The 17,322-nt window shown below is 40.2% G+C and overlaps 1 protein-coding gene across 1 annotated transcript; it reads left to right on the top strand.

The window, feature by feature from the left end:
- The first annotated feature begins 1,866 nt into the window (after window positions 1-1,866).
- Window positions 1,867-14,761, top strand: sh3bp4a (SH3-domain binding protein 4a). Its single transcript, XM_030772511.1, has 4 exons — window positions 1,867-1,987; window positions 2,152-4,505; window positions 13,972-14,160; window positions 14,537-14,761. The coding sequence occupies exons 1-4, from the start codon at window positions 1,867-1,869 to the stop codon at window positions 14,759-14,761; spliced, it is 2,889 nt and encodes a 962-aa protein (XP_030628371.1).
- Window positions 14,762-17,322: the final 2,561 nt, after the last annotated feature.

Here is a 17,322-nt window from a genome sequence, read left to right as displayed (position 1 = left end):
AGATGACAAATTTACTAAAGAAAACTATATAGCAACTTCACCAGTGTGAAATTAACTGTGGAGATCGGTTGTATTGTCCATTAAATTTGCTCTGCAAGTGCACAATTGCACCAACAGATGATTACTCACACAATCATGTGTTACGGTTTCCATTTTCTTGCATGTAAAAATTGTTAAAAAAAAAAAAAAAGGAAAAAAAAAGAAATGAGATGTCTCTTCTCCACAGTTTGGTGAAAAGGGAGCATTAGTGTGACTTGCTGATTTGCTGGAGACAAAACATTTTCATGGGTGTCACATTTTCTTTTTACAGTTTTTTGAAACATATTAATTCTTGCAGTCACCCTCAAAATTATGTTGTGCCTCTTGATCTCACTGATTTGTTGTCATTCGTGCATACTTGCTTAGTTAGGTTCCTAATAAAAAGATCAGACTGGTGCTTTGTTTGACGGTCGTGGCACAAACAGATGACTAGCTTTTATCCCCTCTGTGGTGCCTAAGTAATGATGCATAAAAGCTGTATCTGATTTCTTTCCTCTATGCCAAACATTTGCTCACCTCACAGAAAGAGGCTGTAAATCATGACAAGAGGAATAGACCATGTACAACTAACATTCATTACTTAGTCAGATATAAAGCAGCACCTCCAAGATTTACTGGAACTGGTATGACTTCACTTTATCAAACGATCCATGTATGGAACCTGAAGAGTATTATTTTAGATAGTAAGCCTTGCTTCTTTTCCTTTTTTCAGCAGAACAGATTGAAATGCCAGGTGTCCTAAAGAAATTAAGTATTCCCTCAAAAATGGGTCATTTTACAGCTACAGATAGCAGTTCTTGTCAATGAACAGCACTAGATTTAGCCAAATGTTGTTATGGCCTGCTTATCAGTTGTCCTGCTTTAAGAGAATGTCATAATCATGCATGAAAGTCTGGATGTTTTAAACATTTGCTGTGATTGTTCTGTCAAGACAGAGCTTAGTAAGAAGTGCCTAAATTTTTGCTGTCTTAGGTCATGTTACATTGCAATGTCAGCACTTGAAAATGTCTGTTTCCATAAACTGTCAAAGAATCTTGAGACGGGAATGCTCAAAAATGGTATGTTAATATGCAGCAGTGCTGAAAAAGAAAACTACATCTGTCTGAGTTTGTGGTTAAACATCATTACCAAACTCATAGCAATGTTGGACTCGCATAGTCTTTGAACACAGAAAATCTGTATCATATTATTTCTGTCTTTGTCATAGGTGTTCACCATCTGTTAGAATCTCATTCATTTTTACCCCCAGTCATGGATGTCCCCTGAATACAAAATAGTCACAACATGCTATGATGGCTCAGTGAACTTTCTAAGGGGGAAAAATGTTTCAAAAAGACTGAGTAAATCAGTGACACAAACTTTGGTTTTCTGCCAGGACTAATAATAAAATCTACATAGATTTTTAGGCATAGAACTCTACAATTTGTATTTGACTTCCATTCATTTCTCTACTAATTTCAGTTCTGCTGTTCAAAGTGTACAAGCTTGAGAAAGGATAGAAAGAAAGGGACCATAATATTCTCTTCAGTTGGTTCACATAAGGTGACATGCTTTTAATGTGTGGTTAAACTAGTACATCTGGCATAGTACCTCAGTAACTTTCCATCAAAATATTTCCAAAGTGTTTTGGTCTTAAAGGTCTTGTGATCTGATTGTCTGCTTGTCTCCAGGTGTCTGTTGGTGCATCAGGCTTTACTCTATTCTAATGCAGAGCTAATCAGGATTTTCCTTGTGCTGTTGTTTCTCTAGATGAAATGGAAATTTCCCAGTGACTGATCCTTTGACCCGAAGGTATGGAAGAATAGTGTGACTAAGGGTAGGAGCAAAATGGCTGCCCATCGGATTCGAGTGACAAACAACAACCATGTGCTCCCTCGGTGTAAATCTGAGGGTACGCTCATTGACCTTAGTGAGGGTGTGTCTGAGACCAGTTTCACAGATGTCAAAGGTCAGTATACATTTTACTCACAAAGGTTATGTTCTTTTCACAAAACAATAGATATTTTTGATTCTTTCAACTAAGTCAACAACTTATTTGAATCAGTTAATTTTCTGAAATAGAACTTATCTTAGTTATTTTATCCCAATGTTTTTCTTTCTGCTGCTTTTCAGTGCCTTCTCCAAGTGCCTTGAGGTTGGACATGTCAGGCTCAATCGGGACTGCACGGGAAGTAGTTGCCATTAAGGATTATTGTCCATCAAGCTTTACCACGCTGAAGTTCTCTAAAGGTGACCACCTTTATGTGCTAGACACATCAGGTGGAGAATGGTGGTATGCTCACAACAACACAGAAATGGGCTACATTCCTGCCGCCTATGTCCAACCCATCAACTACAGGAACTCTTCACTCAGTGACAGTGGGATGATTGACAATCTTGGGGACTGCTCTGATGAGGGGGCAAAGGAACTGGACCTTCTTGGAGAGTGGACAGGGGTGACATTTAAACCTTCTTTGCCTTACAACAATAACCCATTTTCCATCCATGCCTCAACCAATCCATTCCTCAACAGTGCAGTTCAGGGCATTCTTGACCAGAACAGCAATGAGAGGGTCAACCAGTGTAATACTGTGGACTTAATGCTCTTTGACTCTCTTGCTCCCTCCACCCATATCTCTAACACCAGCAACACCTCCAATGGATACAGCATTCCCATCAACCCCAACCTGGAGGCCTTGCAGATGCTCCGCAGGGACAATCCATTTTTTCGGAGCAAGCGATCTTACAGCTTGTCGGAGTTATCCATACTCCAAGGACAGCCTAATGTTCCTCTACCTACATCAGGTTTCTTCACAAGCCTAAAAGCCCCCTCACCTGAGCAGTTTCAGAGCAGAGAAGACTTCAGGACTGCTTGGCTTAACCATCGAAAGCTGGCTCGGTCTTGCCATGATCTTGATTCCCTTGGGCAGAGCCCGGGCTGGGGCCAAACACAACCAGTGGAGACTAACATTGTCTGCAAGCTGGACAGTTGTGGAGGGGCTGTTCAACTACCAGATACCAATATCAGTATTCATGTACCTGAGGGACATGTGGCCCCTGGCGACACTCAGCAGATCTCCATGAAGGCTTTGCTGGATCCTCCATTGGAACTTAACAATGACAGATGCTCCACAGTAAGTCCAGTAGTGGAGATTAAACTGAGCAACATGGAGCTCAAGTCATTCATCACCTTGGAGATGAAAGTCTCCGTAGAGGTGAAGACAGAGAGCAGTCAGATAGCAGAGGTAGTGTGCGTCAGGAGTGACTCTAAGGAAGGCCCGTATATTCCCATCCCCCAGGCTTATGTATACGGTGACACTGTGCAGGTTCAGCTGGACAACTTAGAACCATGCATGTATGTAGCTGTGGTGGTCCAGACCCAACATGCCTCCTTCAGTTCAACAGTATGGGACCACATGGTAAAGAAAGTGACCTTGGGTCTTTATGGACCTAAGCACATCCATCCTTCCTTCAAGACTGTGGTAGCCATGTTTGGGCATGACTGTGCCCCGAAGACTCTTCTGGTAAGTGAGGTTGGAAAGCAAGCTCTGTCTGCTCCTCCAGTCGCTCTACAGTTATGGGGCAAACACCAGTTTGTGTTGGGCCGACCTCAGGACCTTCAGATAGGCATGTACTCCAACATGTCCAATTATGAGGTGAAGGCCAACGAGCAAGCTGGGATTGTCCGAGGTTTCCAGGTCAAACTGGGAAAGGTGAGCCGGCTTATTTACATGATCACATCTCGAAACACAGACGACATCTCTGACTTCACACTACGTGTGCAGGTGAAGGATTTTCAAGACTGTATCCTGGCACAGTTCTGTGTTCAGACACCTCAGCCTCCTCCAAAAACCGGAGCACGCTCCAATGGTCAACGAAGGTTCCTTAAGAAGAAGGAAGTGGGTAAAATAATACTGTCACCACTGGCTGTCACCACCAAGTACCCACAGTTTCAGGATCGCTGCATCACCAATTTGAAATTTGGTAAATTGATCAAAACAGTGATCAGGCAAACCAAGAATCAGTACTTGTTGGAATACAAAAAAGGGGATGTGATTGCCTTGCTAAGCGAAGAAAGGATCAAACTCAAAGGACAACTCTGGACCAAAGAGTGGTACATAGGATATTATCAGGGAAAGACTGGGCTTGTGCATGTGAAAAACGTGCTGGTATTGGGGAAAGTCAAGCCCATCTACTTCTGCGGGCCAGACCTTACAACCACAGTGTTGTTGGAACAGATCCTGAAACCCTGCAAGTTCCTCACATACATTTACGCCTCTGTGAGGACTATATTAATGGAAAATGTGGGGAACTGGAGGGCATTTGCCGATGCACTTGGTTATGGGAACTTGCCTTTGTCTTACTTTTGCCGGACAGAACTTGACAGTGAACCGGAGAGGGTAGCCTCAGTTCTGGAGAAACTGAAGGAGGACTGTAATAACATGGAAATCAAAGAGAGGAAGTCTTTTCAGAAGGAACTAATGGCTGTAAGTAGGAAAATGTTTGATTCCTTTGGAGGGTTTATTTTGTGAGTGGACACAACAAATTGTGCCTGATTCTGTTTTTGCCTGTGAGTATGCTAAATGACCTATGCAGGCTTTTTTCAGACATCTGGAGGTATTTGCCACAGAAAATCTGTCCTTTGGTTTGCACTTTTAAATGTGTTATTCCCACCTTTTACCTGTCTCACTGTGATAAATTCCATGATTTTGCAGGATTATTTCAGTGAGGTATCACTGAGCTCTTATCTGTTCAGGTGTGCCAGTAAATTAACTTATTTAGCGCCCACAAAAATGACTCATGCAGTTTAAAAATCTTCGCAAGTTAACTGAATCACCTGTGCAAAAAATGACCAATATACACATTCAGTTGATCATGACGTGGATAGGTATGGATAGGAGTGAGCTCAAAGACACGTTGTTGTATTCATCAGTGGTGTAGCTGTTGATGGTGTTTGAGATCTGTGTGAAGAGGGCGAAACAGTCGATGACACCAAAGTACAAACATTTTTGACATTCAGAAAGTTTCTCACTTTAATGCATACAATAATGTATACAATAGTAGTGGTACTGATACTCTTTACACAAAGAAGCATGCAGTTTGCTCCTCTTCTGTCAGTCAGTGACTTTGATGTGTACTGTCTTGAGTGATGTTCCAGAAGTCGGTCAGAAAGGTTATGCTCACAGTCATAGCATCTTCACTAGGTTCCTCTGCTTCTAAGGGCTGTTGTGCAGAGAACAAGATCACAGTCTACTCCAAAAGCAGATTTACAAGGCCATAGAGTAGCTTTTACCCATCATGATTCATAAACAAAGCTGTCAAGAAATACAAAACATCGTGAAGCTTCTCCAAAAGTAAAGCAAGGATGAATGTCTGTGTTCACTCCAAGTTCTCTATTCCTTTTGCAGCGTGAAAGTGATAGACTTGGTAATGTAACATTTCTTAGTACTTCAACAAGACTAAAACATGTAGCAGCTCTATGAATTCATGTTCACAGTCTGGTTAAGCAAATGAACAAAACTCAAAAGTCTTTCAAAGACTTTTGGTTGAAGTTCAAGTTAGATGCATATACCTACCTATAGTTTTAAATCGGAAAACACGACAAACTTCAACATCAGCCATGCTATATATTTAAATCTAAGAACACTGTTCTGACCTTTTTTTCTGTAGCTGAAGCAGCAAGTTTCTTTTTTTACCTTTGTTTTTTTGTTTGCTTGTTTGTTTTTAAATTAATGCCAAGAGACACATCAGCAAGTGTTTTTTACAGTACGTACGCCCCATTGTGTTCCTTTAAGGTCTCCGATTTTATCTGTTTACTAAGGCTCCCTCTGGTCGTCTCTGTAGAGGATCACATCAGACAGAAAATCTCTCAGACAGAAACTTTGCTCTGTATATTGCAGGTGCTTCTGTTAGAGCATCGGGAAGAATTGATTGGATTTGAGTGAATTGAATGGGTGGTACGCCTCTATCAGAGGACATATGTCATCAATTATTTGTTCCTCTGCAAAAAAAAAAAAAAAAAAGTCTCTGGGCATTCAGTGGAGGCCTTGTCACCCTCGCCTTGTCTTCCTGATCAAGTGCATTTATCTAGTGGCAATGGGACCATTACTCATCTGCAGACATAAATGGATAGATGGTGGTCTTTTGTGAGACTAAATTGATTTTTAAATTGCAGCCTATGTTCCCTGCATGCATACAATTATAGTCATCCCCTGTCAGTGCTATTGTTTGTCCATTTGTCACTATGTTCACTCTGTGATGTTGTGCATTGCCTCTGTTCTTGGTGGCATTTATGTGAATATGTAGATGTAATTGGAGTGGCATTTCGAGCTGCCATTAGCCCCTAGATGTTACAGATAGCTTTAATGTTATTTTAAAAATTTGACGGTACATCTTGCAATGTCGTACATTTGTTTTGCTCTTTGGACTAAAATGACCACTGTGCATCTCAGTTTGTTTCTTAATTTTTTTTTTCTCTGACAGGTGTCATCAGAGTACTCTGATCTGAAAGTCCTTGTTTTAATGGAAAATTTACTATTGCCAAACCAATACCAGCTATTAAGTCTTGTTTTTTCTTGAATTAAAATGTTTGCAGATGTTAAAGTTCTCATTATATCTGGGCCTTTTCAACATTAGCCAGCATCTTTTTAGAGCAAGAACAGATGTGACATTCAGCCTCATTTATCAAGTGTTGCTAAATGTAGGCCTATATTTGCACATGAACTAAACTCTTCAGAAAAAACCCATTCTGTAATATTCGATTGTGTCTGCTTGCTTCTTTGAGTAGTGCTAAAATCTGTCAGAGCGTTGGAACGTATGTTTTACTTGCAAATTTGCCTTTATATGTAACTGAAGCAGGAGAACAACTCTGGAAATATTGTCTTACTTGCACTCAGTTAATGATCAAAATTTACCAATGACATTGCACAGCTGATGACTGCATCACCAATAACACAAAGCTGTAAAAAGTTCCAGAAAAAGATGAGCTCTCTAAATTTCATGAAGTAAACATCTTTTACCATGCCTCACGCGGACATATCCCAAGCTGTTTGTTTCTGTTCTGTTTTAAATGAGAAAAGATAAGCTTCTTCCAACTGTTATCGCTAGCTAACAGTGTAAGCTACCACCTCCACCAGTGCCGTTGGTTTTAGGTTTTCAGTGTGCACAACATCTGACTGGCACCCACTCACACAATAAGGCAGCTACGCACCGGTCATGGAAACACAATGCACCATGGCCACACTGTTTGTTTTGACATTCACTATTTATGTAAATATGTTAGCATTTATTGACCACAGCAATTTGAAAACTTATTTTTTTAAAAAAGAGCTATGTGTTAGGTTCTAGTTTCAGCTCTAGTACCTTGAGGTACAGAAAGAATCTAATGCAGAATAAGAAAAAACAAAACTGAGAACCCGAACCTTTGAGGGACTTAAACAGATCTTTGGTAAACAATGAAGCTGCTATAGACCTTTGTGTCAAATGTTGGTCCTCAGCAATATAGTGGTGTCAAAAGAGGTCACTCTAATGTTAAGGGATATATTACAGTTCCTTTTCAGTGTCACATGAAACGGCCCATTACAGACGCATAACATATCTCAGATGAACAGGCACCACAGCTAGACATTTATGTAGAATTGTTGTAAGTGTTTTGATTATAGGAGTCACTCCTCCTTTAAAAACCAATATATGGATCGATCTTTCCACTCTCCCAGGGCAGCAGTCCCTTTAACTGATATGCAGGATAAACCCTGCTGGCTTTGGTGTCCTGTCAGTATAACGATGAACTTAAAGTGTTATTAGTGGTACTGTGTTGATGGCAGACTTTTTGCAGCTAGAGATTCTGACAGCTAATTTTTCACCCTATTTTCTTTTCCCACAAAAAAGAGAGAGAGCAATCAATACTGTAACTGGAAACGAGAGCCTCCCTCACTCACTCCTATCAGTCTAAGACATGAAAAAAAAGATGATTTAAGAGATGTGTACTGAGCATCCTGCATTTAGAAACATCTTTGTCCAAATATATCTGTATGACTTAACATTACCGCAGATGGTTTGTGCTTTTTTGTCTGAATGAGTGCTCAGGCAGTTCTTATCTGGCATTGTTTAAAGCACATGTGCAGAGCCTCTAAGCTGCTCTTAAATAGAGACTTTTAATTATTTGACCCATGCGTATGAATAGCACAGACATTCCAGTTATTCAAAAGACATTCACAACAGATTTTTTTTTCTCATGAGGGCTATGTTGGTAACACATTGAACACCCACTTTTCTATGAAATTCATCTGTAGTGTTGTGGGTGTGGAAGTCCATACAGAGCGTTGAAAGAAATGAAATCATAAAAACAGCAGGCATGCTTTCTGAATGTCTTGCTGGCAGCCTCTCTCAGACCAGCAGCTGTTTAAGATTTTTTTTTATTGGATGTGTGCAGGATAACAACTTTTTTTTCCCCTTTTTGAAGTCAGTAGGACATCCATGGTGATTTCTAGCAGACTGTTCTCTGTTCTCAGAAGAGTAATCTCCACTGGCTGCCTGTCCTTCTCAGCCATGTGTGTGTACGCGCGCGTGTATGTTTGTGTGTGTGTGTTCCTGGTGCTGTGCTTTGCTGCGTGCTGTATGGCTGGTCATGACAGATGTAATCTATCTGACAGATCCAGCTAAGGAGTGACAGAGAGAAACCAGGGAGGACCAAGGAGCCTCCCAGACAGAGTTAAGCTTTCCCAGTATGATGGATCTGTCTGCTGTTAGCAAAGGACAAATGATGCGATGAACCATCATTCATCACTGAAATGAAAATGTAAAACAGAAAGAGAGAGAGACAAAGAGAGTGAGAGAAAGACAGAGAGAGAGAGAGAGAGCAAATCCCACAGCTTTCTGCAGATTTAACAAAAAACGAGTGGACACATGGTTGATTTCCTTTTTATTTTTAGTCTTTGTTGAAATGAATGGAAAACAAAACAAAACACATTGGCATTTGTAATGACAGCTATATTTGTCGTCTTTTTTTATCAGGAGCCCTGTCTCTGCTCACAACCTCAGGCATTTGTTTGAATTACCATGTAATGTATGCCAGACAGTAAAGGAGACATGGCAATCTGACTGTTATTACAGATCAGTTAACGGGCAGAGGATATGAAGAATGAAAAGCGCTCGTATGTTTATTTTAGTCTCTGTTTTAAAGCTTCACTCTCTGGAGCAACCCAGTCACTTTGTTTTATAAACACATAGATTATATTTATGAACTGTAATCACTTCAGATGTGTGGATGCAGTGACTGATAGCTCACGAGATACACTTGTACTGAGACACTAAAACAAAACCATCACCGGAGAAGTACAACCTCTTTTTTGGCCATTGCAGCATTGAGCCAACAAATTATAATACATTATTTTCACTAGGAATGAATTATTATCAGGCTTAAATATAAGTATGGGAATTAGGGGTGAGGCAGAGGCAGTGTTGTAATACTACTTTGTTGGAGGAAAATCCTTGGTGTCTCTATTACTATCCTTTCAACATATTTCTATGCAGCTTCCCTGCTGTTACAGTAAGCCAGGGTCTTTCTCTCTGTCTCTTTGTCTTTGCCTCCGCCCCCGTCTCCTTGTCTCTCTGTCTGCCTTTAAATTCAGGAGAGGAGAGAGCGAACACTGGAGCTGTGGTAAACAGATAAATGCTCTCTGGTTCCCAGGGCTGTGGGGTCAGTTTCAGCTGTCAGTCATTCCTGTCAGGTTTTCTCCAGAGAGAAACGATGTTGTAGAAATGGAGAATGGTCTGTCTGTCCAACTTGTCAGACTGTCACTTATTTCTAAATTTTCACTTCTGATTCCTCAGCTTCTAATGGAGCCTTTTTAGAAGTAAAGAGGTTTCTGTGGAGACGGAGTGTCTCTGAATTACCTCTCCCATTCCTGGGGCAGGTTGAAAACAGCCACGTATACACACATCACAGGCCTTTGAGGTGCCGCACTTCTGCAGAGTGTTTTCAAATGCTAATGGAGTGCTATGAGGTTATTATTAGAGGAATGAAACTCACCTTAAAAACACGGGAGATTCTGTGGATATTTCTGTGCTCAAAGCCGAACACAATAAGAGTAGCAGTAGGGTCACACAGCATCATAATATGCATCCAAAGCCTTAAAAGCTATAAAAGTGTTACATAAGCTGATACCAAGATAAATTAAACATTTTATTTTAAAACGACCTTTAAAACGCTGGTTAGAAGGTTAGAGTTCAATGGCTAATTTATCAGTCATGTCTTGATTTTATGTTATCATATATATTCAATAACTTAACTCTTTTGTAATCTATTGAGTGAAAGATTTGGCTTTGGATTAGCTCTGAGGCAGCCTGTCTGTTTATGTTAGTGCCTTTTTAAATTCTTTGCCCTTCAACTGGGACGAGATGTGTGCAGCGAATTAGCCAAGGATATGTTACAGGCCAACCCAAGTTTGTTACAGGCCAACCCGAGTTTGTCAGTTAACACAGATGCCTGGGTTCTGACCCCTGCAGATGGAGGTGCGTCTGCCTCTATTTTTAACATTTTTGATATTATTAATGAGCTGCCTGATTCAGCATTCCTGTCTCATTAAAACAGTCACATTCTGACCAGCTGGCTCATTGGAATGTTCCGGAATGCTGTACAATGTTTAGGAATGTTAAGGAACACTGGAATGCTTTGCCTGCCTTCTGAGTGACAGGAACAGAGATTCCGATCTTGGCAAAGCCCTTATTTTAAGAGAGAGGAGGTAAGGTCAGGGCATCTCTGTAAGTCTAATATTTACTGCTTCATTAACTTACAAGCCTAAGATGCTTTCAGGAACAGTTGGAAGAAAGTTAAGGACATGGCTATTGGAGTAAAATAGCCTAACCCCAGAGGTGGGCATAGTAATAGGTTTAATATTGACTGGAAAAGGACATTTTTGAAATGCAAAGTGCTCTTGTTTAGAGAAATCATTGAGAATGAATGAGTGTCCATTTTGCAATTTTTTATGAGGTCAATATTGAGGATCGCGAATTGTCAGATTGCTTGCTTTGTGCATTGAGCAGTTTTCCACAGCCATATCATAAAAAAGACAGTAAAAAATTCACTGAACTGAGTTTTTTTTTTCTTTATGTTTGAATGGCTCCCTTTCCATTGTCTCCTTTTTCTCTGCATCAGAGATTGGAGTAAAACAGCATTGTTACACATTCTCAGTGTATCACGAAGACTTTGTAACCTTTATAGTACTGATCACGCTTTGCCACTCTGTGATATTCGTGACCATAAAGAAAAAGAAGCACTAAGAATAGAGTCATTGAAATGAACTAGAAGACTAGTGTGAGATTATTTAACCGTCTAAACTTTAGACTCTAAAGGCTCCAAATTTTAACTGAGGCTCAACGGGATATATTCTTTGCTGTTTTGGAGGTCCTCTCAAATCCATTTCATTTGGCATCAGGAGAGGGTTTTCTGGAGGTAAGACGTCAAACTGTCTGTCTGATTCCTGTCATTACAGACAGAAAAGGAGATCGCATCAAGCTTCCACTCCATGCTGAGCTGAGCGGTTTTAGTCTAATTTTCATTCCATTTTGATGTCTTGGCTTTTAAAAGTTCATAGTTTGTGAAATTTTAATCTGACTCCTGAAAAAAAAGCATACCCAGATATATTCTGCACTATGAAGTTTCCACACCAGATATTTTTGGAGATGCTTTTGTTGAGGTGGTCACAGGATTCCATTAAAACTCTTAGAGAACAGCCCAATACAACTACATCACAGAGGTAATGTTTGAAGAAAAAGAAATGATCTTTAGGTGTGTGGTTTCAGTCATTTGTTCTTCATATTCCGTTAATGTTTTCCCTGCTCATCCAGATGTCAGCAATAAGCAGACATTCCAAAGACTTTCCGAAAGCCTTTTGCACTTTTGTGAACTTCTCCAAATTACCGTTTCCTGGCAGAGCACCAGAGAGGACATTAAGGGGTCGCTATGCTTTGGGAAGATAAATCACAGATCAGCCGATTAAATTAAAGCTTGCCGGGAAAAGAGCGAGAGAATAAGAGAGAAGGAGTAGGGAAGGGAATTAGTTTTCAGCAGATCATTACTGCGTTCATATCCAGATAAACAAGCCACTGATTTGTGAAGCGAGATACGGCCGTGTAGCGGAGGATGTCAGTTCAGACGCAGCAATCCGTGTCTGGCAGTGTTCTCACAGACTTTCCTTTTTTAAGATGAACGTGTCGAATATAATTTAATGAAAGCAAGATGCATCATAAATACAAATGGCATATCTGGCTTTGGTTACATAACTTAGAGGGCTACACGTCAGAATGCTTCCTCACTCAGGAAATTTTCTCCATTCAATTGAACTGATGTTGGAGAATCACTTTAAAACTCCGGACACCATACGTTTACCGTGTCATGTCTTAATTGTTGACTGTTTTTAGTCGATTTTACCTATTGGATGACATTCTTTCTCTCTAACGAATGTCCACTGCCTTTCTTTCATGACTTACTCTGTGGGATTCTTCTCTCTGCTGAAGTTGGGCTCATGTTTCTTTTATCTGTGGGTGTGGGAGTGGACAAGAGGGGGGTTAAAATTCTATTCTGTCAGAACATGTCTGTGTTTTTTCTCTAAACATGGATGTGTGTGTGGAAAGTGGAGCTGAACTGGGGGTTTTCTGAAGGATTCAGTCATCTGCCTCCAGTCACTGCACTGTTCAACAGGGGAGAGAAATGGCCAGAACTCCTGACCTCACAACATTTACTCTTACTATCCACTCGTTTTAGTGTGTGTGCGTGTGTGTGTGTGTGTGTGTGCGTGTGTGTGTGTGTGTGAGATGCTCGTTTATCTGTGTATCACGCTTGAGAAGTCTTCAGCAGCTTGTGATGTCGGTGAATGACTCATTGCTTTTGGCTACAGTTGGGTTTCCTCTCTTTTAAGGAGTTTGGGTACTTTCTCTGTGTGAATGCTAGGCTGAGTGGGTGTCAACCATTTGAAATGGAAATTTGAGTCAGACTTAAACTTGTCTCTTTCATCCAGAAAGTGAGAGCTTCTCCCAGCTCGGCCAGTACCGTAATTGCAGTTGGCAGCCTGTCAGCATATCTGTTTTTAATTTGTGAAGATTGTTTGCTTCAAGCAGATGCACATTGTGTGTTCCAAATAGTTCTGGATTTGTCTTAGTCCCAGACATGTTTTTTTTTCTTTATCAGATTTCCATTTAAAATCTCAACTCCGCAGAAAAACAGAGCTTTTACATTATTAATGCAATACAGTTTAATCAAGACAAACTCACTCAAACCGAAACTTCAAGCTATACGGGGAACACTTATAGCATAGCTGTTGAACATGACTGGATTGTTCTCAGTTTTGCGTTGGATGCTAGATGGGATTTCAGACACAACAAACTTTTTTCCTCTGTGAGGATAATTTCAGAAATCAGATACCGTGTGTCTCAGTAAGCGTCATTAGAGTCAATGATCTTAACTGAATGTTAACATGACCTTTAGGACTGTGTTAGCAATAGTATTCACAGTCTTACGCGTAATGAATTTTAAACAAGGAGCGCTAAGAGAGCCATACAGTTCCTATTTATGAGAGAAATTTGTCTAGCTACATGTATTATTTTCAGTCAGATGAACACCAACAACCAATTATGTTAGTGTCAAACAAGTGCTGCTAAACAATTAAAAATGAATTCCATGTTGTTGGCCATAGTGCGGTGAATCAACTTGTTAACTTGGCAACACCAAAACAAGAGTGACTATTGTTGATCCCATCTGTGGCAAAGACACGAGCCAGTCTACAAACTAAACAAGACAAAATTTGACTAAAGCATGCAAATGATTGCTGTAATTATAATTTTCATTGTTTCAGCCCACAAGTAGGCCAAATTTGGATGTAATGCAAGCAGTCGTCTATTTGGTATTCGGTTGCCATAAATCTTTATCATTACCTGGTGCTCTGTTCCCTCCCTCAGGCTTTGCTGAAGATGGACTGCCAGGGTCTGGTAGCCAGACTCATAATGGACTTTGTTCTGCTGACCACAGCAGTGGAGGTAGCCCCACGGTGGAGGGAGCTGGCTGAAAAACTGGCCCGCGTCTCCAGGCAGCAGATGGAGGCCTACGAAGCGCCTCACCGAGACAAGACTGGAGTGGTCGACAGTGAGGTGAGCAAAGCCCCCAGGAAGACATGTTGCCTATAATAGATACTGTTACACACACATACACACACATACAGACAAGACTGGAGTGGTTGACAGCGAGAAGCCTCAGGGAGACATCTTATATGTGATCCATGTTACACAATACACAGACAAAGACAGACACACACACACACACACAGACACACACACACGCGCATACTTGTGTTGGGGGTGTATGGAATCTAGTGTATTTATACTAGTTTATCTAGTATATTTATGTTAGTTTGGTGATATTATTGGAGTGTACAGACACATATGGTCCCTCCGGATCATTTTCTTCACATTCTCTTAAGCTGAGTTCTAAACATCCCTATGTCTTCTGTTCGTTTTCTTGCGGCAGGCTATGTGGAAGCCAGCCTATGACTTTCTCCTGACGTGGGCAGCCCAGATTGGTGACAGTTACCGTGATGTCATTCAGGAGTTGCATCTGGGTTTGGACCGGATGAAGAACCCCATCACCAAACGTTGGAAACACCTGACTGGCACACTCATCCTCGTCAACTGCCTGGACCTTCTACGGAGCTCTGCCTTTGCCCCCGCCCCTCAGGATGACTTCGCTATTTAAACATGCCCCTCCTCTCCCTCTCTGACTCTCTCACCACCCCGTTATGGGCTTCAGCTCCACTCGGCTTTAGACTGAATTTGTGGTAACTCGCAAGGTCTCCCCTTCATTCCATAGGTGTTTACTTCAGTCCACTGTCTGACTGGATTATCTCTTTCCCCTGTCATATTCATTCCTCTCCTTGATACAACATGTGGTAAGATGATAAAGCCAAAACCTAATGCGATACCAATATAGCTGTTTTTACAAAACCGCAAAGGATGTTTTTATTGGTCTTGTCAATTGCAATATATATTTTTTTACATGATATGGCACAGTAAAGATTTTTAGGACCACTTTGACACCTTCAAAACAAACAAAAAAAATATTTTTGTTCAAAAATGCGTAGTATCTTTGTTGTCTGATTTTGCATATGCACCTGTCCAGTCGCGTCGGTGTCCAGTGTTCATCCCTGAGTGACATTCGCTGTGATTAATTGCCAAAACGATCAGTACAAGCCATTTAAATTCAGCAGCTCATTTCTCAGTTTATCTCCTCTGCAGAGTTTAATATAGATTTATCTCAGCAAATGAAACTGAGAAACTGTATCCAGACTCATAAGAGAATCATAAAGCAATATGAAATGATTATTGACATTTGGGACAAGGACTTGCAAGAATGAATTGGGGGAAAAAAATCTATCTTTGATTAAGTCTATGTTAAATTATACTTGGTATCTTGCAGTACAAGTAGAACTAGAAATGTTTCAGATAGGAGAAAGTAAGAAAACAGATGTTTGCTCTCTTGACTGAGTAAGTATGGTTTGGTCTTTTAAACTAGGACATGCGTCAGAGAGTCGGCTCTCCAACATAGCTCGTGTTTTGTTTTTTGTTTTTTTCTGCATGGTGATGTCTTATTCAGACACAAATCGAATGGTCCATAATTGGGAACTGTGTTTATGGAAATGAAGTCAAATGAATGTGCTTGAATTTACATGTTTGTTGTTTAACATTTCTACATGTTTTATATTTCAACTTTTACACAGAGGAGTCCTTTTTTACTGCTCTCAGTCTGTTTTTAATTTCTTGGGTTTATTGGAAGCTCACACTAAACAAATCAAAACCTTACAAGACTGTTTTTTTCTGTACTTTTAGTTTGTCAGTTCTTTGTTCATTAAATATACAGGTATTTATGCTGGGATTCTCCTGTTCCTGTTATGACACCTGCGTTTGTGGTAAAACTGAACAGATAGATTCTGTGTGTGTCTAGAGTTATATTGCTTTGTTGAAGTCTTTCTTAAATTTCAGTTGGTTGCTATGTCTATGAGAGTAATTAGATATGTCAGTCGTACATTTCTTGTCTTAGTTGCTGCCAAAATACATAGGGAGAAAGTATGAATCAACGTCGCTGGTACATTTTGTTCCAATGGATTCAATAAAACAGCTGGTCATTTTTAAAAAATGCTTGTGTTCTTTGACATAGACATGCTGCTTCAGTGGTGCATCAGATACAAAAGCGTTTGAGCGAAACATTCAAATGAGTGTGTGAAAGTCTGTGTGAAGGTGCTTGTTTGTCTCAGTGAGGATATAGGATCAGCTGGAACTCCTCCAGATGGGCTGTTTGATTAAGCATTTGTGCATTTCTAAGCACTTTGATGGTGCTGATGCTGAAAATCAATTGCAGACTATATTTAAATCACAAAATTAATTGCGTCTTTGCAATTTGATTGTGCTTTGACATTATAAGAGTAAGGTGGTTATAATTGGATTATAGATTAATGAAGGGAATTAAAAAAACAACACAATCACTGAAGCTAATTAAAGATGTAAAGGATACAGCGAGACAATCATCAAAGATGGCTTCAACTGCAAAACCACAAAGACAATACTGTGGTTCTTCAAAACAGAATGGCATCATATACCAGCAGATCAATCAATCAAGCAATCAATCCATAACATTGCTGTTAAAATCTTTAATTTCCTTATTTTTAATCTCTGCCTAACTCAGATGAGTTTCCAGTAGGACAATACACCTTTCAAACATGACAGTGATCAGGAGAATTTGTCCCGGTTTTCAGCTGGACAGACCCATTATCAGGAATTTAACTGCACTGGCCCCTATGAGTGTAAGGTTAAGGACTGGCTTACCTCTGCTTGATAAGGAGTAGTTCCCCTCACACTGGTATGTGGGAAATAAGTATTTCCCTTCTGGTCTTCATGTACTGAAATAGGCCATGCTACATTAACCTTTGAAATCACATCACATGACTTCATAACACATTCTTTAGAGTCAGATGTTTGATTTTTTTTTTTTTTTTTTTTTGCATATTGTAGCTCAAAGGCACTAGATTAGGCTCTTACAAGACTAAATGTGTAAAGGATTCATGCTCACCAGAGTGCACTGTAATTGGATGAAATGAGTTATCTTGTTAAAGCACTGAAGTGCTGTACCACAACACACTGGATTTCATTTCCATAGCTTTGATATGAATTCCCTTTTTGATTCAGACAGGAAGAGCCTCAAACCTAGGAGAAGGCAAGAGCACATGTGCACTGCCAAATTGCCCAGTCTGCAGAGCAGATTCG

This window comes from Chanos chanos, chromosome 4 (assembly GCF_902362185.1).
Source record: "Chanos chanos chromosome 4, fChaCha1.1, whole genome shotgun sequence".
NCBI lineage: Eukaryota > Metazoa > Chordata > Actinopteri > Gonorynchiformes > Chanidae > Chanos > Chanos chanos.
The sequence above is the reverse complement of the archived record's forward strand: the minus strand, read 5'-3'. Positions and strand labels throughout refer to the sequence as shown.

Excerpts from the sequence above, each read along its gene's own strand:
- sh3bp4a (XM_030772511.1), top strand. The coding sequence starts at position 1,867 with ATGGCTGCCCATCGGATTCGAGTGACAAACAACAACCATGTGCTCCCT. Across the intron at positions 1,988-2,151 it reads CAGTTTCACAGATGTCAAAG|TGCCTTCTCCAAGTGCCTTG; the intron begins GTCAGTATACAT and ends GCTGCTTTTCAG. Across the intron at positions 4,506-13,971 it reads TTCAGAAGGAACTAATGGCT|GCTTTGCTGAAGATGGACTG; the intron begins GTAAGTAGGAAA and ends TCCCTCCCTCAG.